Source organism: Ambystoma mexicanum, chromosome 12 (assembly GCF_040938575.1).
Source record: "Ambystoma mexicanum isolate Mex_15411 chromosome 12, UKY_AmexF1_1, whole genome shotgun sequence".
Lineage (NCBI taxonomy): Eukaryota > Metazoa > Chordata > Amphibia > Caudata > Ambystomatidae > Ambystoma > Ambystoma mexicanum.
In genome coordinates, this window is record NC_090936.1 from 648,930,599 (window position 1) to 648,958,554 (window position 27,956).

Sequence of the window (27,956 nt, forward strand, 5' to 3'; positions counted from 1 at the left end):
ACCCGCAAGGAAGCGATGGTTGAGAAAGTTATCGTTACAAAAGTATGTGGAAGTCACAAAAGTGAGTGCACAAGAAAGGAACTCAAACACGGAAAATCTGAAATCCGTAAAGGCGTCAAAAAACAAGGGGGTCAAGAACAGCAAGCCAAAATCCAGTCCCAATCAAAAACACAAGCGGGCGGCGACAGAACCAGGGAGCAGGCAAGTAGCGAGTCCAGGGACGAGTGCCGTACGTCGAAAAAACCAGAAGTTCCAGGTACCAAGACGGACTAGGGAAATCCAAATGCAGGTCCAAAAAAAACATAAGCAGAATCACAAAAAGGCACAGATCGAAGCAGTATACCAAAAAGAGCTCAATCAGAAGCACTGAACTTAGGACAGGGCGGAGTTTAAGAAGAGGAAGTCATGTGACTAGTGTTTGCTCCCTGAACGGCGACTCCCTCCCCTTGACAACGGCTTCCACCGTTGCCAAGGTAACTTCCAAGCCCTTCTGCATGAATCAGGTCAGAAATGCAGGACTCTTTTGCTGCATTTCCATCTTACATTAGGTTTAGCGAGACTCTTGGCGAATCGTGGATTTCTTGAAACCTGTCTCGAGTCCCGTGACGTGACAGATGCGTCTGGACTGGCCCCTGTTTTTAATATTTGTATGTGATTATGTGCTAAGATGTGATAGGATGAATTGTCCATGTAATTGATGGTTTTAGGTATTTATCTGTATTTGTGAAAAGTTTGAAAAAAAAACAGTATGTCTTCCAATGACCTATGTACATAGGGTTCTAGGTGGTATTCCCTATGATATGGAGAGGATGAATAGATCTTATTCTTAGTGCTCCTGATCTTGTGTTATTTGCGTCTTCCTACGTCTCCTTCTGGGGTAATCAACTCTCCCCCTTCTCGCTCCGGAGTCATGACTGATGGGATGAGATTTAGGGATATCTCTACGTAGTTTTGGGTCATGGGAATCAAGATATCCCAAGAAGGCATCTAGGACTTCCTCCTCCACCACTGTCCCATTAGAATACTGTGTCTCTCCTTGGTTATCCTACTGAGGGTAACCCGGCCTCCCCTACCCAGGTGATCCTCCCTCACTTGTCCACCCCCAGGTTTGGGATCCAAAAGTGATGGCCCTCCCCTGGCCACCTGAATAGAGGATTTCTGAAGTCTATATGTGAGAATAACCTCAGGTTTCTAACACATAGCATAATGTAACTTTGTTTCTGATGTTTGTTAATCTGCTTAGAATCACATGCTGTGCATAGGTCCGACATCCAGTGGTCACTGCGGAGTATTGCATTTTGTTTTTCGTAGTCGAAAAGGGGACGTCGACAAGGCGTGTCTGAAACACTATCCCTATAGTGACGTGCGTTGTACCCACAATCCCTCACGCGTCGAGGTCCCTCAGATTGTTTTTTTCCGCCCAGCTTCTGGTCGCCTTCACGCGGAGCTCCTCGAGAGACATTGCAACTCCTCGACCTTTGGTCGTTTTTTTCTCTAATATTAATAATCCCTCCCTCGACGCAGTTGTAAGCTGTTCTCCGCCGAAAAGAATCTTCGACGGAGGGTCGAGCGGAAGAAACCCTTCGGCGCTGCCGAACACGTGGCCTGGCCTCGCAGGCCATATACAGTAGGGAGAGTGGGGTCGTGGGACATCTCTGGGTCTTTTCTGAGAATGCCTTTCCCTTTCCCCTTCCTTTCCCTTGGGGTGTTTATCGCGATTTATTGCCTCGGCTATGGAGAGGACACCGTTTAGGTTTTGCCCACTTTGTAAAGGCAAATTCACTTGGAAGGACAAGCACTCACGGTGTAACCGCTGCTTGCCCCTCGATCACAAGGAGGAAGGGTGCGCGGCTTGTCGGCTTCTTAAGCCTAAAACTCTAAAAGACCGAAGGGTTAAAAGGTGGGCGGCCTACGCGATGTCGAAGGCCGAAGGTTTACCCGCCGCTGCTACCACCGACAGTGACGAGGAACGCGATAACACGACCTCCGCTACGGAAGTCGAAACCCCCTCTAAGGAGCGCTTACGCGCTTCGTCGTCTGTCCCCGGCCCCGACGGGCTCGGCTCACGCCCTGCTTATGGGGATGAACACCCCGGCGACACAGACGCACACAAAGATCCACATAAACACACAACCTACGGCTCTTCTTCGACGAAGTCGAAAAGACCTTCGGCGCCCAAGGAGACGCAGGTTCCACCGGCGGCCTCCTCGGACCGTTCGGGTTCGAAGCCCCTCTCGCAACCGCAGCCGCGACCTACGACTGGGCTTTCGGCAAACAAGGGCGCTGCCACCAAACCATCGGCCGGTGCGCATCAACAGAAAGCGCAGACCGCCGTAGAGCGTTCGATACCCATAGCGTCGAAAACTCAAGCTTCCGCCGACAAACGAGTCGCCGACAAGCGAGTCGCCGATAGCTTAGCAAGGATCGCTGTAGCCGACGCCCAAAAGCGTACGCCGAAGATTACGTCGAGCGTTACGCATAAGTTAAAGGATACGCCGAAAAAGCCCGAAGGGAAGCAGGGACTACCCCCTTCAGTCAGGGAGTCTCCCGACACACCTGAAGGTTTTTCGGAGGGCGACGGGACACTTTCCTCGACGCTTTGGGAGAGGTCGAGCCATTTCGAGTTAGATAACCCTATGTTTCCCCCGCCAGACCGCTCTGGGGTACCCCATGAAACAATGGCAAGACTCCACCTCTGTATGGAGAGGATGGAAAGGTTCATGAGCACCCAGGCCTCTCAAACTCACAAGAGGACCAGAGAAGGGCCTCAGGAGGACCCCAGGGCCAAAAATCCGAGGCTAGTCGATCCCCAGCAGGACACAGCCTCAGACTTCCAAGATGTATATGACCTCACTGGGGAGGAACAATACTTCGAGGAAGAAGATGATTTCATGGACAATGAAGAACAGAACCAGGAGGAATGTCTGGAAGACAGAACAGACATTATAGAAGAAGGCTTCGGGGTTAACCCAGAAGAGGGACCTTCACACCCCTGGCAATCACCATCAGTGTATTCCGACACTGATGTCCTAAACCTAACTCCTCCGGACAATTCTCCAGTTAGGAACACGTCTCCAATTGACGATCAGCCCACGTTCAATGCACTGTTGCGCAGAGCAGCAGCGCATTTCGAACTCGACACCGGGGAACTCTCTCCAGAATTGGACTTTGTAGAAAGAGTGATTAAAGAAAAACCCCCGGTCAGCCAGACCATTCCACTCCTCGCTTCAGTGAAGAGAAGGATCATACCTTCGCTGTCCACTCCCGCAATGATCAGAGGGGTCAATCCACGGATTGAAAAACTTTTCACTCCTTCACCCTCAGACCCCCTCTACATTAGGGGACATTCCATTCCGGATTCCCTAGTGGTATCTAATACTAGAAAGAGGGCAGGGGTACCACTTTCCACCAGTGAGGCACCCCCTGACAAGGAGGGCAAGAGGCTATATGCCCTTGCAAAAAGAGTTACTTCCTCGGCTGCCTTCTCAGCAAGAATTGCCAACAACAATTCCTTGCTTGCGAGCTACGCAGACGCGCAGTGGACCAAACTGCGCAAAGACGCAGAGGAAGCACCGGAGCCTTTACGTACACGCCTACTGTCAACTATTGGCGAAGGAACCCAAGTGAACCAGAGCATTGTTAAAAACTCTCTGGACGCGGCAGAAACAGCAGGACGTTCCTTGGTACAAGGAATACTCCTAAAGCGCCATGTATGGCTGCGCAACTCAGGCTTTAAACCAGAGACACAGCCGTCTTTGATAAATAAACCTGTCGAGGACGCTAACCTCTTCGGAAAAGCGGTAGATGAAGCCCTAGAGATGGCTAAAAAAGAGTTCGACACTATCAAGACTCTTGACCAAATCTCTAAGCCCACTACCAGGCGCGGCTATGGCAACAAACGCTTTTTTCGTGGCCAACGCCAACACCAACAACAAAATCAACATCAGCAATACCCTGCCACCAATTACCAAGCCAATAGTGGGCAGTACAGCCAAAGAGGCCAACGCCGGGGCAAAGGGAGGGGTCGGGGATCCACCCCCAGAGGCTCCCAAGCCCCCAACAACTCCAAGTGACGCGAAGATTCGCGTCCCCTCCCATGCAACACCGGTCGGGGGCCGGATAACATCCTTTCTTCCTGCATGGGAGGAGATAACTTCAGACCGTTGGGTACTTTCCACCGTAGCCCACGGATACTGTATCGAATTCAACAGTTCCCCATCCTACAGACCCCCGAGGGGACGTCGCATGACACCGGAACATCTTGCCATCCTTCTCCAAGAAGTACTACAACTGCTGGAAAAAGCAGCCATAGAGGTCGTGCCTCTATCTCAGGTAACGGAAGGTATTTATTCAGTGTACTTCCTTGTACCCAAAAAGGATCTAACCATGCGCCCTGTATTAGATCTGCGCCCAGCGAACAAGTTTATCAAACCCCAAAAGTTTCGTATGGTAACCTTACAGGAAGTAATCCCACTGCTTTCTCAGGGAGATTACATGACAACATTGGACATGAAAGATGCATACTTTCATATTTTAATGTTGCCAGCGCACAGAAAATACCTCAGGTTCATGATAGAGGGCAAACACTACCAGTTCAAAGTGCTACCCTTCGGCATAGCATCAGCACCAAGGGTATTCACGAAGGTGCTGGCAGTGGCAGCGGCCCACCTGCGCAGGTTGTCCATCCCAGTTTACCCTTACCTCGACGACTGGCTCATAACAGGGGATTCTTACGAAACATGCTTCTCCAATACCCAAAAGACAGTAGACCTTTTGTTCCAGTTGGGCTTCTCCATCAACGAAAAGAAGTCCAGTTTAGACCCCAGTCAAATCAAGCAATTCCTAGGGGCTCTAATTCAAACAAAGGACGGCCTCGTCTTCCCCTCCAAAGAGAGGGTCCAAAACATGCTGTTTCAGATCCCTCAATATGTAACCGGTCGAGAGGTGACGGTACGCAAAGCAATGCGCTTGCTAGGAATGATGGCGTCGTGTATTTATTTGGTACCTCACGCGCGCCTGCGCATGCGCCCAATGCAAGAGTGGCTCAACAGCCAGTGGTGTCAGGCCAGCGGACTATGGGAGGATCTAGTTGTGGTCTCGCAGGCCTTAGTTCTCTCGCTACGGTGGTGGACAAAGGAAAACATGGAAAAAGGGAAACCCTTTGCCACACCCGCGGCGGAAGCCACTCTAACCACAGACGCATCCCTCACAGGATGGGGGGCGCACCTATCCCATCAGACTGCTCACGGAGTGTGGACTCCGAACGTAGCATCCAAACACATAAATCTACTGGAGCTACTAGCTGTGTTCAAGGCGCTAAGAGCCTTCCAGGAACACCTACAAGGCAAAACAGTAATGGTCCTTACAGACAGCACCACAGCCATGTACTACATCAACAAGCAAGGGGGCACCCACTCTCCAGGCCTGTCCAAGCTGGCCCAGAATATATGGAAGTGGGCTCTCAAACAGGACATGTTCCTACTATCACTACATGTACCCGGGGAACTCAATCTGCTAGCAGACAGTCTCAGCAGAGATTTCCCCCTGCCCAAAGAGTACGAATGGCGCCTGCACGAAGACATCGTCTTCGACGTCTTCACACAATGGGGATTCCCAGAAATAGACCTGTTCGCAACCCTGGAAAACTCACAATGCCTAAGTTACGCCTCCAGGTACCCCCAGAACCAATCCAAGGGGAACGGTCTGTCGATGCAATGGTCAGGGAAATTTGTTTACGCTTTTCCCCCGACTCCCCTTCTCAACAAAGTGGTGCACAAGATGCACCAGGAACAAGTGACCATGATACTAGTGGCCCCAATGTGGGCACGACAACCATGGTTCGCTCACTTGATGGAGATGTCTCTATCCCCCCCAGTAAAACTCCCCTGCCCGTACAACATGCTGTCTCAGGACAAAGGCAGGACTCTGCATCCATGCCCCCAGAACATGAACTTAGCAGCTTGGCTCCTGAGATCATAGAGTTCGGACATCTACAACTCCCGCAAAGATGCATGGACATCCTCAGGGAAGCCCGAAAACCGAACACTCGCCACTGCTATTCTAGCAAGTGGAAAAGATTTGTCATCTGGTGCAGGAGTAAAAGCATCAACCCTATTGACTGCTCTCCCACACATGTGGTCCTATACCTGACCCACCTATTGGATTCAGGTCTAGTGTTTAACTCCATTAAAGTCCACCTAGCTGCACTTTCTGCATACACCACTTCCCAACTCAAAGTGTCGTGGTGGAGGATCCCTGTTATAAAGGCCTTCATGGAGGGAGTAAAGAGAATACACCCCCCGATAGCTGACCCAGCTCCCGGATGGGACCTTAATGTGGTACTTACCAGACTCATGGGCTCTCCATTCGAACCCATGCACAAAGCATCTCTTAAACACCTCACGCTTAAGACTGCTTTTTTAATAGCTATCACCTCCATCAGGAGAGTAAGTGAACTTCAGGCTCTTTCTATTCTAGACCCCTTCGTTACAGTTCACAAAGATAAAGTGGTTCTACGCACTCACCCTAGGTTTGCTCCGAAATTTATTTCTAAATTCCACGTAAACCAATCTATAGAACTACCAACGTTCTTTCAAAATCCTTCCAATTTGGGAGAAAGGACTCTGCACACACTAGATGTACGCAGAGCGGTCATGTTCTACATGGAAAGAACCAGACCACTGAGGAAGACTAATCAGTTCTTCGTCTCGGTGGCAGCAGGAAGAGAAGGAGATGCAGTTTCAAAATCCACTATTTCTAGATGGATTGTTCAATGCATCACTCTCTGCTATACTCTTGCTAAGAGAGAACTGCCCTTTAGGCCAAGAGCACACTCTACTCGAGGCACGGGGGCATCCATAGCATTCATTGCAAATGTTCCCCTTGAGTCCATCTGCAAAGCGGCTACCTGGAGTTCTGTGCATACCTTTACAAAACACTACTGTCTAGATACACACTCTAGATCTGACTCCCAGGTGGGACAGGCAGTATTACGACACCTTTTCTCTACTGTTCCTTCTCATAACCCACCGCCAACTCCGGGTACTGCTCGCTAGTCTATGCACAGCATGTGATTCTAAGCAGATTAACAAACATCAGAAGAGAATGCATTACTTACCGTAAAAGCATTTCTGATGGTTGTATCTGCTTAGATTCACATGCGCCCGCCCTTCCTCCCCGCTCGGACGGAAGGAACATAGACTTCCTTTATATATCTCTCTCTTTTCTGTACTCACTCACGTCTAGAAGGCTCCCTCAGGGCAGAAAAATACAAACAGAGGGACCTCGACGCGTGAGGGATTGTGGGTACAACGCACGTCACTATAGGGATAGTGTTTCAGACACGCCTTGTCGACGTCCCCTTTTCGACTAAGAAAAACAAAATGCAATACTCCGCAGTGACCACTGGATGTCGGACCTATGCACAGCATGTGAATCTAAGCAGATACAACCATCAGAAATGCTTTTACGGTAAGTAATGCATTCTCATTTCTGTCTCTGGTTGTTCTGTTACTCTCTCTCTTTTGTGATGAGCCTTGCTAGCCCTAAATCGAGAAATTAATATGTTACACAAATACAGCCTTTGGTTCTCTGGCTTGAGCCAGGAAGGCTTAAGACCAACATGAAAATGGAGCACAATACATCAGACCCTTTTCACATCTACTCGTTGCCATCAGGCATGACATGCTCTGGTATAGCTGTCTTGTCGAAATGACAAAAATGTTTGTGTTTAGGAGGACATCTCATTCATGCTAAATGTTAGAGTATGGTCTAATGCTAAAAAATCAGAGCCAGCAGAAAACCGTATAATGGTCTTACATCAATGGATATTTTTTTTCAATGTGTTTTCTTTAAAAAAATATTTATGGGAAAAACTCATTGAAAAATATAGGAGGGGATCAAGAATACATTGAAAAAAAGGGGAGGCCAATCGGCAGGTGAACACCCGACCCCCAAAATATTTTCTACAAAATTCATTTTTTCGTTAAACATTTTTCTGAAAAAACAACCATCGAAAAAAGAGCATCGATGTAACAACCTACAACCAGCAGAAAACACACAAATCACTGCACATGATTCCTTGGTGTATGAAGAAATGGAGGTGGCAGGTGGAGCATAAAGTTTCACTTTATCTGTGCATGGGAGATGTGGAAAAAAAGGGTCTACTCACCCTAATGACCTTTTGAAATGTTTCTGTTGCAGATTTGGTTCATCTTTGTTGGTAGCAACTGCTTAATCATCCTGGTTTACAACAAATGAATTGCCTGTTTGCTAACGGCCTTGGCAGCAGATAAAACAGCTTGGAAATCTGTACAGGAGCAGAACTGTCTGAAGACATGTTAAAACAAAGCATGGGGCCTCATTACAAGTTTGCAGGTATTTCAGAGGTAAATCCTTGGAAATATCACCAAATGGATTTACAGTTACCACCACTTGGTCACGCGAAATTATCACCTAATTACAAGTGGTTGTAGCGGTGTAAATCCCCATTTATTTTGGGTCCATTTGAGCCATTTGGGCTTTTTAGCAAAATTACAGTGGCAGAATTACTGCTGCGGTAATTCCACCAATTCTACTGATTTTTGGGCACTGAAAGGCAAGATTTACCTCCACGGTTTCGCTGGAGGTCAATCTTCCACTGAAAGCCAATACTCCTAATTTGGCGTAGTGTTAAGATTGGAGGTAACTCGGTTACCTCCAAATTAACCACTTACCGCCATCCTCGTAATGAGGCTCATGCTTGGAAAAAAAGATTGTACCAATGTTGCATAGACTTGGACGGATTTATTACAAATCTTTGACTGGGTTATACCTGCTGCTAAAGGTCTTGATGAAGCTTGAAGAAATGTCTGTGACATCCTCTGAATATGCACCTCAGGATGACTGCTGATGCCCGAGGCACTGAAGGTTTGCAGGGAGCGAATGTGGAGTCACAAAGAGGAGACAAGACTTCTGCCTGACCCAACATGGTTAGCAGATCCTTGGCAGTGCATGCCAAATATACAGGTGGACAAGATTACCTGATTAACACGATTAACCAATCTGGACTCCCAAGTAAAATTGAACCAATATGAAGATTGCTTATTGAAACTTGTATTCATGCTTCATCATGAAAGCCTCCATAAAACAGGACTGAGTTCATCAGATGTAATGAGCCGCTAGAGAGACCAAGACATCAGGAAGAAGAAAGGAGAACCTCTAGAGGAGAAACTGATTGACCCAGAGGGTGATCTTTGTGGATTATACTGGTTGAGAGTCCAGAGAAGGAGGGACAGAGTAGAGAAATCTAGAGCACTCACAGAGGCCTGGGAGAGTTACACGTACACAGGAACAATAGTTTCCTGAAACAATCTTTGCATACTGGAACCTTAGAGAGACATCTCACCGAGAGGATAGGTAGAACTTTGGGCCTGAAGACAAGAGTGGGCAGTGGGCTACATCCCTAAAGGCATCGTAAATTGGCAACTATATCTATGTGACTGTCAAAAGTGCCCTGGCTCTTAAGGCTCTATCGAGATGTTACAAAACACTGGCCAGGCTACATGCGTACAACCTCAGAGCATATAGGGCCTGCTGGATGGGATGTGGGCCCCCTAGTATACATTCTATGGGGATGCCCCAAAATACAGGGGTTCTGGCGTGAAATTCGCTCGAGCTGAAGGCATTTCAGGGGGTTTGAGGTGCAAAATTATCCCAAAGTTAATTGAAGGCATTGTCTTTATTTGGTGCCGGAGCTGCAGGACGCTGTTTCACTTACCTTCTGCTACTACAACAGCCAGCCCGCCCCACCTCCTAACAGCATTGCGAGCATAGGGCTCTTGCTGGCCACAGGGAGGCGGAGATGCTGGGGATCACGTGACCTGCTCACGTGACTCGCTGACTCTCTTCAAAACTGCCGCGAAGCCGTCCGAGCGGTGTTAATTGAAGGCATTGTCTTTATTTGGTGCCGGAGCTGCAGGACGCTGTTTCACTTACCTTCTGCTACTACAACAGCCAGCCCGCCCCACCTCCTAACAGCATTGCGAGCATAGGGCTCTTGCTGGCCACAGGGAGGCGGAGCCGCTGGGGATCACGTGACCTGCTCACGTGACTCGCTGACTCTCTTCAAAACTGCCGCGAAGCCACCCTCGCGGCGTAAGCCCTGGTGGCAGAAGGGCTGGTGCTGTTTGGCTGTTCGGCGCGGACGGCGATCTTCAACTAGTAAGCCTCCTACATTCAGATTTACCGGTGTGTCTGGCTGTTTGTTCGGTATTGCCATTCTAACACCTACTAAGCTACTGTCAATGACTATTTTCTACTTTTTAATAAGAGAAATTTTTGTTTTTAGAGCCAGTGGTGTTATAGTCTATTAACACGCATATTGACTGTTTAATTTTTTATCTGGCTATATTTTTTTTAATTAAGTTAACCACACTAAGGAGACTCACATCATTTTATACTGGAGGAAGTTGGCGGCTAAGATTTTTTATCACAACGCTAGTTTATTGTCTAATCTCTGATTTTATTTTATTCTATGATGAGATCTGGTTTGCGCAGCCAAAAAGGCCCTCAATTCCTATTGGATGCTATCTCAGTGGACCCGGCCTCACAGGTTGACTCTACCAGCATCCTGGCCAAGTGTAGGTTAACTAATACTGTGTCTTCAATCACTTCTAAGTCTCTTTGTAGTGCCCCACTTTCGGTGGAACCTATCCCCTCTATAAATAATGCTATGTCTTGCAGCCTCACTTCGATAAAGCCTATTATTTTAAACACCTTGGAACATAGTATTCCACTAACCACTCATAATGTTATGATCCATAACCCCGAGATTATAGACGCAACTACCAGTGTCTCTGTAGCAGGTGATAATGCACTACATAAAACTCCTAGACAAACCAAAGTACGCCACCAAGTACTTGGCCAGACATTCATGGACAAATACATCCTAAAAGCAACCTCAACTAGCACAGAAATAAAACTTCCCAAAGTGTTTAGAGGCAACGCTATGTTAGACCATTCGGCAATGTCGACACAAGCTTTTTTTGGGGGAAATAATAATATCACTGACCTTAGCATAATTGAGTGTGCGGATAAAGCGATGAATCTGCCAAGTACTACTGGAATTCCGGAAACCTCTAGATCCTCTTCCCAAGATCCAGTGGCTGATAATACACCTACCGCCCTAACTAACATTATTGAAGTCATTGAAAACAACATTGCGGACGATGTTTCCGACTTAGGCCCTCTGTCAACCAATCTGAACCAAGCAAATTCTCCGCATTTACATCATACATTGAAAGATGTGGATGAACGAATTCGCTTGACGCACCCAACAGTCTCAGCCCTTAACGTTGTTTTGAGCTCCTTTGTTGAGCTTTATGACAATGTTTGGTCTGAGCTGAAATCTGTTAAATCTGCAATGACAGAACTTAATTTAAAAATTGATTGTATTGGCACAGATATTTTAGTGGATCTTAATAATAAAGTAGATTGGATCGGTACAGAGATATCCCAGAGGCGACCGGTGCAAGTTTCACAAGGCGATAGTTCTCCAACCCCCTCTTGTCAAACAGCCAGGGTCAATTCCCAAATTATAGAGATATCCGATAACAACTTGCCAGTGGAATCTTCTAATAATGCTGCTGCTCACGATTATGATTTACCAGCAATTTTTTCTTGTTCTGGTACTCCTACCACGGCTAGAGGTATATTGGCCGACCCTATCCAATGCTTGCCTGACCCGATTTCTATTCGGGGTCAATCTAACTCTACTGGATCTCCAGTTATTATAGCAAAGGCTATTAATAAAGCAACTCTCTCTGTACAACCTAAGCCTATTTCACCGGCAATTCCCTGTAATACTGCTGAGGAGCTACTGAAGAATATTAAATCTACTCGGCCGATAGAGTCCAGTCTGGGTACAAGCTTGACTCCAACCCAGGGTCTTAAATGCCCACATGACAGTGCTATTAAGCACCCAACTTCCAAGAAAACAATGGCCCCACGTAAATCGCGCCTTATCAAGCGGAAATTGGCCACTAAGCAAACTAATACACTCTTTACCAAATCTACTGCAAAGGTTTTCACTTTTTCGAATAATGCCTCTACCTCTAAGGGTAACTTAACGAATGTTATTAAGCCTCCAATGATTAAATTGGTTGACTCTATGGCTCAAACTGTTAATTGTAACCCTCCAGCTACACTTGTTTTTGACAAGTGGTCCGGCAACCTTCCAAAATTCTGTTTGGCCCCCCCTAAACAGTCCATAAGTGAAACCTTATTTGCCCCCTCTATCTCAAAACTGTGCCCTTTGGTGCCACTTCAACATGGATGTGGTACAGGTAAATTTAGGTCTACCGAGGAAACTTCAATGGTTCCGCTGATTTTACAAGCTACTAATTCCAGCAATCTACCACTTGGTGCTGCCATGAGTAAATTTAAAACCTACGATACAGCTTTGGTGGATTCGGGCGCGACACAAGCTTGTGGTATCAACAACTCCAAGCTGTGTGAAGATCATCTCATGGTTCCCGTGATTCCACAAGGTGTAAATCATAGTAAGTTACATCAGGGGTGTGGTATTGGAAAATTCACAACCTTGGAAGCAATTCCCCTGACTCGGGCCGTGTCTCTAGTTCCCGAGCTAAATTGCTCACAGAGCGCGTCGGTCCTAAGGCCTCACCAAACCCCGGCAAATTGGGGTCCCATGCAACTGCAATCTCCAACGAAATCACTACTTCACCAGCCCCTGATCCCTGCTTTTTCTTCGGATCTGGGATTGGTGAGGGGATTCTCTCAAGACACTAACAATCTGTCTGCCCCTACTCACCCCACAATTTCTGCTGGGATTCGCAACCTGGTGGATCGTCTATACAAACCACAGACCAGAACTTTGCCCCCTGCTGCTGCCAAACATCTTGATACAAACATGAAAGGCCCTCAAAATTTATCAGCAGGCAATTTAATACGCCAAGAATGTACGAATAATAAGAAACTTAACTCTTTACACTTGATAAAGATCCAAAGCTTGCTGAAATTGGAAGAGCCTGTTTGTTTGAATCGTCGAAATGTATTATCCATTTTCTCTGAAATCCCTGCCCTCGCTCTCATTTCCTCTAAGGACATTGGTAGAGTGGCCTTTGTGGATAGTAATTCTGTGGATATGAGCATGATTCTTCTTGCATCACCATTTGTTAAAGAACTGATTCTTACTCAAAAAGACTCTCTGAAGGAATTGGGCTTCAGAGTGGAAGCGGCTGCACCTTGGGAACTGCCGACTAATGGGCCCTCTTCTCTACAATCAGCAGTTAAACCAATAGGGGCTCATACAGGTGGACAGGTTTCTCTGCCCACTTCAATAACTTTATTGCACCAGCAAAATAAAGATGTTGACTGGGCTACCATCATCTCCACCTTGTGGCAAAAACTTGTGCCCTAGCTATATTTTCCCAAATCTGACCTCAGATCCTCAGTCGAACTTTTGTATAAAATCTTGGAACTCCAGAGGTAATCAACACCTATTCACGAATTTGGAGTGCCTACAGCGGCTGAGAGATGCTAATGTTATTTGCATTCAAGAGACTTGGATGACCTCAACCCCTTGTTTAGATGGTTTTCAAATTTTCGACCAGCCGGCCCGACATAACCTGAGGGGTAGACCTTCGGGTGGTCTACTGGTGGCAGTGGATAACTGCTGTGGGCTTGCTGGCAAGGTTCTTTTGGGTCTTCCCTATGGGGCGCTGGGGGTAGCCCTGCACTCGAGTACCGGCCATCTAAAATTACTAATTATTAACATCTATTGGCATACAGGGGTTGGTGAAATTAAGCTGTTTGTGTCTCTTATCTCTCAGATTATTTTGGAGTGGGGGCTGGCTAATGTCTCAGGTCATGTAATACTAGCTGGGGATTTGAACTGTGATTGTTTATTTGACTATTCACCATGGGCACTTTGTGAGTTGTATCCCTCTGACCGATGTGATAAATGGAAAAAACTGGCTAGTCAAACTTGGTACATTGAACTGGGCAATCTAGGTTTACAACCCCTGCGTGAGTTATCACCACCCTCTTTAAATCCTTTTAGTCATACCTGGAGGCGGGGGTCTTCCACCTCCATTCTTGATTATATCTTTGTAGATGATTTCCTGCTTACAAGATGCTCGAAGTTTGAAATTTTCTTGAATTCTTGGAGTGACCATGGTATATTAACGGCAACTTTTAACATCTGCCTGAGAAAGGAGCGGTTGTGCCAGCCGATCGTGGTTTCTCCAAATTCATCTGGATCTGCTATTCGCTGGTCCCCTAAAAATATTGAAACCTTGAATGGTAAACTGTGGGATATGCTTAATAAGACTACTCTTGATTGGAAATTGACAACATTTAATTCGGCAACGGTTTCTACCTTGATACAAGTGGCAGTAGACGATATTGGCAGTTCTTTTACAAATCGAACTCCAGTTGTCAGGCATTCACATCAATATAATTCTGAGTTGGCAGTTGCAAAAACTATTAAGAATAAAAACATTAGGAAATTACAAACTGCAACAAGCGACCTGTCCAGTCGTTTAATTCTTATTAAGAAGGTCAAATTAGCCTATAAGAACTACTGCAAAACAATTAAACACCAATTGTTACAGCAGGATTCGGAATTAATGCTACAGGTTATTATGAAGGCAAATGTGGGAGCCTTCTGGCAGATTGTTAATGGACAGGATTGTTACCAGGCCATTGCTGAACTTAATCCGATTGCGGAACAAGATTGGCTAGTGTTTTATTCTAATAGATTTTCTCCTAGCCCCCTAGCGGTAACGGCCAGCTTTACTGATTATGATCCATTAGTCCCTTATTCAAAATGGGATCCCCCGTTAAATACTGATACGATCCTGGAGTTAATTTGCAGGTGTAAGAGCTCAAGAGCCCCTGGCCCGAATGGGTTAACGAATAATACCTTTAAAGCAGACCCAAATCTTTGGGCCAATCTCTTATGTATTGAGTTTCGAGATATCTTGCAAACTGGGATCTGTCCTATCTCTTGGTCCACCGCACACGTTATTCCGATCTTCAAATGCGGTAGTAGGTCCGATCCTAAAAACTATCGGCCTATCGCTTTGATAGATGCGGATTGCAAACTCTTCTCTGCTTTTCTTCTTTTACATTTAAGGGAATGGGAAAAACTTCCGTAAAAACCACTCAACTAACATCAATGGTCTGGTAGTTAAGTGTATTCAGGAGACTGCCTGGAGCTCAACTAGGGGACCCACTTTTATGGCCTCAGTGGACCTCTCGGCAGCCTTTGACTGTGTTGACCGAAATAGGCTTTGGCAAAAACTCTATGCCTGGGGTCTGCCAAGGGGCTTAATTAGCCTAATGGAGGGGGTTTATAACAATTCTACTATTCGAATCCGGTTAAATAAAAAGGGGGATATGTCAGATGCTGTCCGTACTCATCGTGGGGTTAGACAGGGTTGTGTGCTAGCCCCTTGGGTGTTTAATCAATATGTCTCAGATGCAGCAGAGCACCTCTTGAAAGAGGGGCTATTAGCGCCGAGTATTGGCACTTTGAAGCTTATTTGGCTGGCCTACGCTGATGATTTTGTTCTATTCGATCTAACTAAGGTGGGGTTACAGCGTTTGCTGGATCTATTCGCCAATTATGCTCAACTTAATGGCCTGAATATTAATCCGGCGAAAACCAAAATCCTTGCCTTTTCTAAAGGGATTGTTAGGAAGAAAACAAATCTCTGGAAGTTAAGTGATGTGACTGTAACCAGTTCCACTTGCCTTACTTACCTGGGCTATCACCTGGGAGCAAGCAGAGGTTCAAAAGGGCAAAACCTTCTTCTCTTGAATAAAGCCAAGGTTCTGGCCAGTCAGGTCCTTAAAATTGACCGTAAATATGGCCGATTCTCCATTAGACCTGCTTTACTCTTTTTTGAGGGGAAAATCGCACCGAAATTGATATATGGCCTAGAGTTCGGCACTCGGTTAACCATCGCCAAATTGGAGGGTATTGAAGGGGACATATAGAGACGGGTTTTACTCATCCCAAATGCAGTACCCCTTGCTGCGATTCGTTTCGAGCTAGGCTATATTTCTTTGACTGCACGAGTCGAGTGGAGGAAGCTTTTGCTCTATGCTAAACTAAAGGCCCCTACCGCCAACACGCTATACGAACTGGTTGGCAATAACATTTATCGATCTGGTTTCCTACATAAATTTGCTATGCTCTGTGAAGATATTCTGGCTAATATCAGTTCAGACTTAGAGCAACTAATCACTAACCCGACTAAAACTAAAATGAAGCTGTGGGATTTTGATTGGTGCCGGACTGTGGATGCTTTTCATACATATGCTTCTATGTCTCACTTGGCTCATGAGCACAAAAAAAGAGGAACTCTCTCTCCAATTCTTAAGATTTTTCCAAATCGGGATCATAGACAAACACTACTCAGACTGCGGTGGAATATTCTACCTACTCGGGATACTAAGTTGAGGTGGAAACTGATTACACCGGCTAACAGTCTCTGTAGATTTTGTTACTTAGTTCCTGAAACGGCTAAACACCTTATTCTGTTTTGCACTCAACTTAATGTCCTGAGAGACTCTTGCCTGAATGTCTTGAAATTACAATTTCTAGGTCTCTCGATTGACCTAGTATGGCAACGTTGCCTGTGTATTGGAACAAGCAGAGAGGGTTTGGCCCTATCGAGTTTTATTCGTAACCTCCACCTGGAATAGATATGCTTGTTTGTCACCATGCTGTCTTAGGATATGGGTTAAGGATTTAGGGTAATTTGGTGTTACTGTGTTTGCTCTTGCAACTTTTTGATGATTTTAGGATGAGTCTCCGATTTCTGTGCTCTTAAATACTTTTAAATACTCTTATAGCCCTGTCAATATGCTAAATCTGTAACTGTGTATCTATTTTGTGTATTTTGTGTGTTTGTGTTTTCTTTTGTAAAGGTTTAATAAACCATATACAAATAAAAAAAAAAATAAAAAAAAAAAATTATCCCAAAGTATGCACACTTGGACTGTGAAGCCAGTCTGACGGAGGAAGCCCAGCCAAAGTCGGCAAGCTGCTGGTACTAATGCTGATTGCAGCTAAATTATGTATATTGAGGATATGAAAACGATCAGACTCTCCAACGATGGAGCAATGTCTGGACAATGCATGGACAATTCTGGTGTTGGAAAAACTAACAGCTGACATGAGAACCACCACATTTACTTCACTGACGATCTTGTTCCTGTTTCTGAAACACACGAGGAAGGGTTACCAGACATTTGGTCGAAAAAAATTGGTCGACCAGACAAATGGTCGAACCAATTTGGTCGAAAACCAAATGGTCGAATTTTTTTATTTTTTTATTTTCACCCCTTTTTTTTATTTTTTTGGGGAGGTCCCCCCCAACCCCCTTTTTTTCTCTAAAAACCCCTTTTTTTAAAAAACGAAAACCCGAAAAATAAATATATAAATAAAAAAAAATTCGACCATTTTGGTTTTCGACCAAATTGCGTCGACCAAATGTCATTCGACCAGTTTTCAGTCGACCAAATGACTGGACACCACGAGGAAGGACTTTAATGCACTGACCTGCCAGTCAGGCTCTTAGCACTTAAACGTATAGACTTGCCCTGCAATGTAGGTATACCCCTATTAATAGTCGACTTATCTCGAACGTGCGCTGTAAAACTGTCAGTTGGAAATATACTGATCCTGTGAGGGGGAGGGTGCATAGGGGGATAAAAGAGTTCAAACGAGTTAAGATTGTTGCTAGGTCTTTAGACTTCAAGTTTTGATTTGTGTATGGCCACCCTTGGTAGAAGGGGTTAACCCTACCTCTGTAAGCTGTACATCGATAAAATACATCTTTACAAAAGTGACCTGGCTCTGGGATTGAGCTGGAAATCCTAGAACTGGGTGTTTACAGTAAGTGCTTTCTGAACTATAACCCAGTTAGTGTTTAAACCATCAAGTTTCATGCCTGAGACTCATGAAGCATACAAGACACTGTAACATGGAACTGAGCATAGACACCCTTGCTACCAGATAGGGGAACCCTAATGTACTATAGTTAATTCCCTTTTTCAACCTATTGCTTAGTTCCGTGAGAGGACACAATGCACTGTGCAATTTTAGAGCATCTTGAAACAAGGAAACTTCTAGAACCTTACTTAAATCATATCGACAATCATTGTTCTATAGATACTGACTTTGAAAAGGAAAACCGGGTGCATCTCTACAACCTTACTAGTCTTGCATTGTGGAGGGCCTGGATCTCCAGCACCTAGTGCCAACTGCTATATTGAGGGCTCGCACTGCTTCATGCTCCCATATCATGATTACGCGTTTGCAAAGGCTGTAGGGACCAAGCCTTGCATTATTTCACATTTTTATCGAAAGGCAGCACTTTCGAGTCAATCCAGAATGTTCCAAGTTACAGAATTGATTGGTGAACACCTTAAAAATGATTCCCATGCAACATCGCCATATGTTGAAGCAAAATGTATTACGTGTTCTTCTTTTGGATTATAACTGATTTTACGTGTAATGTATACTATTAACTCAAATCTTCTGTACTCCTTTATTTTTCAAAATTGTAACAAGTTGAGTATTGATTGTGATATATAACTGGACAATTTATTTATCTTTTGTTAAGGGAAGCAAGCATGGCTGGCATAGCTGAAGGTGAACCAAAGAACGCGTCTATGGCCAGCAAGAAGCTTCCGCAAGTTGTTACTTCATGTGCAGACATGGATAGTTGTGACATACCTTCTTATGTTTTGGAATTTGTGGAAAGTGAAATGGGAACTGACGTGAAGTCGTTGGCAAGGCTTGGTCAACTCGTAGAAGAGATCACAAAAGAAAAGCAACAGTTAGAGGAGCAGGTGAGTCTCTGATCATGTTTATAGGCGCATATTGCTAAAGCATCTCTGTCTACCTTAACAGAAATGTAACTGATTTGATGAGGTGATTTACTACTGCAGCAGGCTTGTTTTCCTCGATCTTAACTGGGTAGACGCTCTTTTCAGTTGTTTGTCGTTTCCTCTTGGACGATTACAATCGAAAGGGGCTAAAAACGATAAAGAGCATAGCATGAGGGACACAGCATTTTCAAACGTTTGATTCAGTTTGTAATGGAGCACAACTAAGGGAACGGTCCAATTAGATGGGCTTTAAGATAATGATATTTTCTAAAGTGCAATAGAATGAAAAACTAGGCATTTTGATATTGCTCCAAACAGATGATTTTCAAAAATAAATGTGACGGTACTGCTGCAAGTTTCTTATTGCCATTTTTATCATGCATGTATATTACATTGCCAAAAAACAGTATTCGACAACTCAATGTATAGCTAAAAACTATGGATACAACACAACTACCCGGGAAATTATTTTGGGGGATTTTGTGGAAGTTTGGTTGTGTGTGTGTGTGCGTGTGTGGGTGGGGTGTCGCGCACAAGAATGGAGGGGTGTGGTGCCCACGAGAAGGGGGGTGTCGCACACGAGAAGGAGGGTGTCGCACACGAGAAGGGCCAAGAAGTGGGTGTTACGCACGGGAAGAGGGGTGTGTGTGTGTGTGTGTGTGTGTGTGTGTGTGTGTGGTTGTCGAGCGTGAGAAGGGGGCTGGGGGTTCCAGATAGCACCACCATTAGTTTTACTTTGTTAGGCAGGGAATTTCTCTCATAGCGGTAGGGCTAGGTAGGCTTTTTCTTATTATATGAACACCTTTGAACATGGCACATCTTAGTCCAACTCCTTCTTCTGTTTCGCCACATATGGTGTAAGAAGTGGGAAGTAGGCCACCTGATATAAACTTGGGACCCTTGCTATTCATGAGCAGGTCAAAGCCACTACTATGGCAACCCCACAGTCCATTAGATTTGATGTGTGCAATATCGAGAACATTTCTATCCCGCCAAATGAAAGGTGTTTAATACCGATAGGCCTTTCCCCTCCACCAGAAACATTCATCAGAATAACGACTAAATCCAGACTTGCCTGGCGACATGCAGTGGAGGTTGCAGATGTAATACATCCCAATTATAGGGTGAAGGTGATCCTCCATAACTATTATTATTAGGGTATTTATTGAGTGCAGACCTAGCTTTGGGACGTAGCAAAGCGCTTTACAATTATAGGGATAAGAACACATTGCAGAAAAAAAGTAGCAGGGAGCAAACTGGGGAGCATGACGGGGGCAATTGGTAGCAAGGGATCTACAAACAACCAGAGGGGGAAGACAGTGGGGAGCAGGTCACCAAGTATCAGGTAGGCTGGGGAGTGCAGGGTGTGTGGACCTAGGTGTAAGAGGAGCCATTCCTTCAAGTGGAAGTTCTTGAGCTCTTTCCCGAGCTGTCAAAGTGATGGGGTAAGTCTGACATTGACTGGGAGGGGGTTCCAGAGTCTTGGAGTGTAGACAGAGAAGGCCTGTCTTCTGGTTCTTTCCTTCCTGTACCATCGCAATTCAAGTATGCACATTTCATGACTTCTAGTGGATCGCAGGCCTCCTGAGATGCTGAGTTTCTCCGTTCGGTAGCTTGGGGACTTCAGAATGACAGCCTTGTAGATGATGCAACAGGATTTTAAGATATTTCGGGCTTGCAGTGGTAAGTAGTGCAGTTTGATGAGGGCTGGGCTGATGTGCTTGAATTTGTGGAGTCCTTTAATGAGTCTTGCTGCAGCATGCAGGACACATTTCAGGGGTGCAAGGGTAGTCAAACGGAAGTCCTTCCAAAAGGGCATTTCCACCATCCAGGTGGGAGAGGACAAAGATTGGACAGCAGATCTGAAGTTGTTTTCTGGGATGAAGGCCTTGATTTTCTTCAGGAGAGAAAGTTGATAACAGGCTGTGTGTGTCTTCCTTGCTATATGCTGTTTGAACCGGAGGTGTCTGTCGATGTTGCACCCAAGGGACTTGGCACAGGTGGCTCGCTGGGGTGTGAATCCCTCGAGGTTCATAGCAGAGAGCCAGGTCTGAATGTCGGGGTGTTCGTTGTTGTTTGTCAGCAGTAGGAATTCAGTCTTGGAGCTTTATGTAAGCACTGGACATCCAGGACTGGATCAATGTGAGGCGGGCCTTGAGCCTGTGAATGTCTTCGATGGAGGATATCTTGAGGTAGATCTGCATGTCATCTGTGTTTTTGTGAATGTGGATGTTGTGTGGAGCTCAGAGGGTTGAGAGCAGTTCCATGTAAAGATTGAAGAACTCTGGGGACAGGATGGATCTTTGTGGGACTTAGTTGGTGATATGGAAGAATCCATTGGTATGAACTGTTGGCAATTCTCAAGGTAGGATTTTAACCAGCTGACGACAATCTCGTTGATCCCCCATGTAGCGATGTAGATTGTCGGTGAGTGTCTGTTGGTCTACTGTATCAAATGCTGCTGAGAGGTCAAGGAGTACTAGGAGGCATGGATGGTCATCATCAAGGGTTTCAAGGACATCGTCGATCACCTTGACGGTAGCTGTTTCAGTGCTGCATCTGGATCTGAAGCCAGATTTGTAGAACTGAAGGAGGTTTTTGACTTCAATGTGTTGGAGGAGTTGTGCGGCTACTGCTTTCTCAAGGATCATACCTAGGAATAGAAGATGGGAGACGGGGCAGTAGTTGATGAGATGGTCAGGGTCTTATGTTGGCTTCTTAAGAAGGAGGGGGATTTGTCCTGTCTTGAGTGTTGAGGGGAAGGTGACTTGAGTTAGGGAGCTGTTGATGATTGTCAGGTAAGGGAGGAGTGCTTCAGTCGGAAGGGAGGATGTCGTCTGCATATGATATGGCCATTAGGGATGCTAAGGGGGCAGTGAGGCCTTCCATAGTTATGTCTTGAAAGTTGCCCAGATAGTTGTGGTTTTGCGAGATGGGATGTGTAGTGTGCTGTTAGTTTTGGCATTGGTGTTTGTATGTATGTGTTGGTGGATCATGTTGATCTTGTTGACAATGCAAGAGTTGATGGCAGGGGACATTTCGAGGGAGTGTTCTACGGGTGGGTCACGCAGAGGGTTGATGCAGTGCTTGATGGCTTTGAAGGGCTCTGCTTTCATTGTAGGCGTTGGCTATTGTGTTTTGGTAGTTGTTGGCCTTGGCAGTGTTGATCAGTCACCTGTGTGTAGAACAGAGTTCCTTATGCAGGGCAAGTTCAGAGGCAGTGCAGGATTTTTGACAATTCTTTTCTTGTTTTCTGATAGTTCGTTTCTTGAGTGTACCAGGGTGCTGAAGGTTTAGAATTCAGGGTGAATCGTTGGGGCCAATATATAGTGCGAGACAAAGCTAGTAAAACAGGGGCTAGAGTCTAAACCTCTACAAAGGAGGGGAAGGACCAAACACTTCTAAAAAATAAAATAGCATCATTTTTAATAATAAATCATCAAGGTTAAAACAAGTGATTAAATTCACAGGTCCACAATACAAAACTTCACATCCAATATATAACAAGGAATACGTAACAGGCACAAAATGCTAGCTAAAACAAGTTCAAAAGAAAACACAGGGTACAAATAAGACAAATAGTAATGTACCAAACTCCATTTGGATTAGTATATCATATTTTCATGTCTCTGTTTTTAATCCAGAGAGCTGTCTCGGCATGTTTCTGTTCTTAAAACATAAATAGCGAACATTCATCAGGAGAGGGTAGTTACAACAAGAATACCTAGTTCCTATTGAATCATAGATTTGATCAGAGTCAGTCTCATAGCACCTGTAGAGTTAAAAACATATAAAAACAAAGGATCAGCTGGTGAATAGCTTAAATACTTAGAAAAGTTCAGATAAATGAACTAGAGGACCAATGAAAGGGATACATTACCTTGTCTGGTGCTCGTGGGGGCTCTCTACTTCAAGGGATGAGTAGGTGTAGGAGACAGAATCTGTCCTACAAAATATATAATATAGAAAAAGCATCTAAATGAGCTTTTAAACTAAGCAATATCTGTGCTCACAACACGCACATAGAATCAATAGACCGCCCCAAATGGGGCCAAGATACCAGTAGACAAATAGCCACAGATATATCTGTGGGTATAACGCTCACCTGTCTAAACAGGTAGAAGGCTTGCAGCCACGCCGTCATACAGCTGATAGGTGGATTTCTTCACAACAAAATGCTGCAGTTAAATACCACAGAACACGCAGGAACCCGAGCGGGAACCTGCAAAAGGAACCAGTGGCAAATGCCACGGGAACAGATTAGAAAGGATGAGACTCTGTTAAATAAAATAACTCATAATGGGCAGGAGTGTCATAGAAGATGATAAATCAAAAAGGAAGCCAATAAAGGCGATAGATGCCAGCGAAGTCCCAAACGGCCCATCCGGGTGTGTGTAAAAAGGAGCAGAAAAAGGGGCCCACGTAGCAGAAACCCCCAGTTTAGTATCCATTTCCTTTGGAACAGATAGAAAGATTGCCCAGTGGTGCACGCGCTGGAGAAAAATAATATTTAATTACAGAGTGATACAGATTAGAAAGAGAACAACTTTAGTTGTGAGTGTCATAAAATATCCACCTAAAAACACCTCATCGGTGGGCATGGCGAAGTGAGACCACAGTGAACGTAGAGCACATACCTGTGGCTACAATTGGCCGGAGTACATCAGGTACCCGTTGATGCCAAAGAAATAACTTCAAGGCAGTCCGACTTGTATATGAGATTAGAACGAGCGGGATGTATCCCCTTGTACAACACTGTAGCAAAGAACGAGAGACCGGATCAGACAGGTAAGCTGATCAAAAGGTGAGTCAGCAATCCAACAACCATAAGAGGTGCATACCTGAATGTTGTAGTCCAGCGTCGGAATGTGCCTCATAACGCTGTAATTAGCACTGAGAGAGGGGCTGGCCATGCGAAGTAAATTGAGGCATAGGCGTTTGTCATAGAGACAAATTTAGTCCTGTGGCTATGTCTATTCCCACAGAGTGGACGAGGGAAATGCACGATACGATGGCGGCCATATTGAGACGGACCAGGGGTGATGCTCTGTGTGGGGCCATAACCCAAGGCGTGAGTGTGCCAAAGAAATAACATGGGTCACATAAACGGACCGCTCAGTAATGAGGGCGTAGAAGAAGAGATCTTGCGTTGACCATTCAAAGCCAGCTCTATGACCTGTGCCGTAAGGGCCACATGGCTAGCAAACAGTATATAGCACGGCTCGCAGCCAAACGGGTGGCCACAAAAGACGAAGCAGAAGGGTGCACCTGTGTTTGAATACAGACAAGGGGCCTAACTACGAAGAAGCAAAAGGATGCCCTGTAGATAAACGGGAGGGTGCCAAAGCACTACGAAGGCCGGTACCAGAAATGGAAAAGAGGAGGTCGGGGAGAGAGATATAACATCTCACCCACTCATGGAGAAAAGTTAATAATGTAAGAATAATATAGTAACCCCAACACTCACCCCACAAGAGGGTTGAAACATGGTGCTACCTTAACCTGGCACTAACAGGCTGAGGTTAGAGAAAAGGAACACTGAAGCAGTAGGTTAGCTCAGAACATGCACATCAAGAGTTGTAACAGAAGACAAGGATTAAGCCTAGAGGGGGCAAACTAGGTAGGACATGTGAACAACTGACGCATCATCTGGGAGAATCCAAGAGGTGTCAAGGTTGTCCACATAAGGGTATTATCAGAGTCCCACCGTGTGGGTATACTTTCAAGAGGGGTGGAACTCATACCTACACATGATACTAGGGCTAAATCTTGTGCCATTCAACGGACTCGTTCAAGCCTGTGACATCACTATGTAGCGTGCAAATCATTTTCTGTTCAATTCTAAGCAGCTTCTTTTCACGGTCTTCATGATTACCCCCTTTCAGAGACATCAAAACAGTCCATGTAAAATCCTCATGATCGTGCTTCTGACGGTTGAAGTGCTTGACTAGAGGTGCATTCTCAGTTTTGTTTCTTATGCAACTTTGGTGCTCCATTATTCGGGTCTTCAATTTTCGAATAGTCTTACCCACGTAGTGCAACCCACATTTGCATGTAATAAGATAGACAACAAAATCGGTATTACAATGATCCAAGATGGCACCGGCAGTGGAAGTCGTGTCTAAATCGCGCTCCCGCCGGGCCGAAAACAAAAAAGCACTTTAACAGTGCATTTCCGAGAGGGCATGCACGGGACTTGCCGCCGCACACACCCGAGAGGCAGGGGACTTGGTGGCGGTCTGAAATTGCTCCGGCAACACTCCCCTGGGGGAGCTAGCACGCCGAGGGAAGCAATCGCCCCTCCCCCACCGAGGGAGACCCAGTCAGCCCAGCAGAGGAGTCCGTCTCGAGACGGAGTCAGCGAACCATAAGGACCGCACGGAAGCCCAGGGGGAGAGCCGTCTGCAGACGACACAGGGGAGAAACAGGAACCGCCCCGGCCCCAGGAAGGAATCGCACGCCATTGTGGAGGTGCATGTCATGATGCCTGCTCCCGAGGAGCCAGGTCAGGCCCAGCGTCCTTCATACTCACCAAGTAGGACCCAGCAAACCCCTATAGGGGCTCTTTGGACCTTGTCCTGGTGCCTTTGGCGCCAGGCTCATAAAAGGCATCTGTCCTGGTGCCATAGGCGCCAGGCTCATCATGGCAGAACATATGATAATGCTTGGGTGAACTCACCTGAGGCAGACCATGCTGCATACTCACCCGAGGCAGACCATGCTGTCTGAAGCTCCAAGCCGACTAAGGCTGGGGAGGAACTATTTTCTTTCAGGAACTCTTTTCTTACTCGGGTGGGGCCAGTGGAAGAACACTCACCTGAAGCTCTTCCAAGGCTATTTAAACCACGCCCGGATGGCCACACGTGCTTTGCGTTATTCTGCATCTGCAGCAGGATGTTCACCGAGTCGGCTCCTGCATCCTGGCTCCTGCCACGCCCGCCAGCACCTGGAACACCTGCAAGGAGAGAAAGGCAAGCATTAGGACATTACCTACCTTCATCCAGCATCCGGATTCTTCACTCCGTCGATCCTGCAAAAGAAAGTCAAGGGTTAGAAACGCATCTCTTCGCTCGCTGCAGCGCCGCTTCCACTTACCTTCACGTGGCTCTGTCTAGCTCTTCAGCGGTCATAGGTGACATCGGCCGCATCCCAGCACCTATGGAAAAGAAAGACAATAGTTAGAAGCGCTCCGCTTCTCACGCTGCCGCGCCGCTTCCACTTACCCTCACGTGGCGCCGGCACCCTTTTCAGCGCCCATAGGCGACATCGGTCGCATTCAAGACCTACGGAGAAAAAGGACAAAACAAGGTGAGCAACAAACTAATTGCAAAAGTACAGATTACTCACCTTAAGTCTTACCTGAATTGTGTTGGGACCTCAGTTCCCTTTTCGGGTCGGAGCGGCTTTTCTGGCTTTTCCGTACCCCGGCCCCTATGGGGAAATAAGACACACTCATTAAGGTGTCGGAGCAAACCACTACGGCACACCTTCATTAAAAGTACTCACCTGAGCTTACCTCGGCGAATCCATTCCTCCACACGAATTCCTCACCTAGTCCCTGAAAATTAAACAAAGGCCAAGGGACAACTAAGACTTGATCTTTTGAACTATATACTTACGGCAGCATTTTGGTAAAGGCAAGCAGACATCGAACCCTCGCCAAATTTGAGATCCAGTGAAGTAACTGGAAATCTACGCGCCCCTGCGTCAGAAGCAGGATGGAGAGCTCGTCCATACAGAAATTAAGGTGATAGTCTGCGGAAAGGCACAGCTAGGGTTCGAGGAGGGTGAGAAGGGGAAAAAGGGGGGAATCTCACACACAATCTAGCAGACAGTTAACTCCATTTTCCCATCTACAGAAGGATTATTCTACGGGCCAGACAGACGAGGTTTGGGGGTCCAGTCCAGTCCATCTTCCAAGCACTACGCTTTACCGTGGAAGATGTTGTAGCAGTCCAGAACGGGTCGGCGCCTCCGTGGGAATCAGGTGAGCGTTACAGTGCAATGCTGGAAGAGGAGCGGCTGTCGGAGCGCCGGAGCACCGGTAGGACGCGGTGAGCGCGCCCCCACCCCCCACCCCCCGAGACAGGGCCGGTGGGAAGCACTGCGTGGACAGGCGGGGAAGGGCAGCGGGTCAAGAGGGCCCGAGCAGGTCCCCACCGAGACCCACGACAAGGGGATAACAACGCAATCGGAGGACCGGTAACAGCAAGGCACTGTGGGGGAAACGAACGAAAGGAGGGACACTGCACGGCAGGCACGGAGAAGAGGAGATCGGGACGCAGAGGTGAGCGCTCCTGCAGAAGCACCCCCCCCATTCTCCCTGGCACTCAAGAATCAAAACCCTGGTCAGGCGCGAGTAATCAGGCAAGGCGTAGGCCCAGGACCGGACGAGTGCCCCCCCCCCCGTCTCCCACACAACAATATAAAGCATATAAGGCAGTAGGGGGGACATTGGAAGAGGGCACAAGCCCCTGTTATAACTCTGGGCTACAACCACATCCAGGGGCCATACGCTCCCCTCGATACTAAATAAACCCACGCACAGTACAGGGGCACGGTGCCCTCGGCAGCAGGAGCACAACAAGAAGGGACAGTCACAGTCCTGTCCAACCAGCAGAGGGCCAATCAAGCCGCCCCACTACAACCGCCCAAGACCCCCACAAATAAGGAGGATGTCACGTGCGAAGGGAAAAGGGGGCGCTTCGCAACCCATGCCGCAATCCCACAAACGGGACATAAGCCTACTACAATTGTGGTCCTCTGACGCCCCGGCAAACCCAAAAGACAGGGCAGATGCAGAATCATCTTTGGACACAAACCCCACAAACCAGAGCACTCTCCCGCCGACAAAGGACGATATGCGGGCCTGGTTCACGGAGCTCCAGGACAAGTTCATGCCCACGGTCCAGGACCAATTTGCCTCAATGAGGAACGAGATGAAGCAGGCGGTACAAGAGTTGAAATTAGATGTGGCCAAGCTGGAGGAAAGGACAGACACCGTAGAAAGAATACTACAGAATATGGAAGAGGAAGTGAAGCAGAAC

General features: G+C 46.5%; 1 protein-coding gene across 1 annotated transcript in view; it reads left to right on the forward strand.

Annotated features, from left to right (window-relative positions):
- RINT1 (RAD50 interactor 1) overlaps window positions 1–27,956 on the forward strand; it is a 1,254,187-nt gene that overhangs the window by 129,221 nt on the left and 1,097,010 nt on the right. The window contains exon 2 of the mRNA XM_069629127.1: window positions 18,642–18,870. Coding sequence (XP_069485228.1) covers window positions 18,652–18,870 — 219 coding nt within the window. The 5' untranslated portion in view covers window positions 18,642–18,651. The remainder of the gene's footprint in view (window positions 1–18,641; window positions 18,871–27,956) is intronic.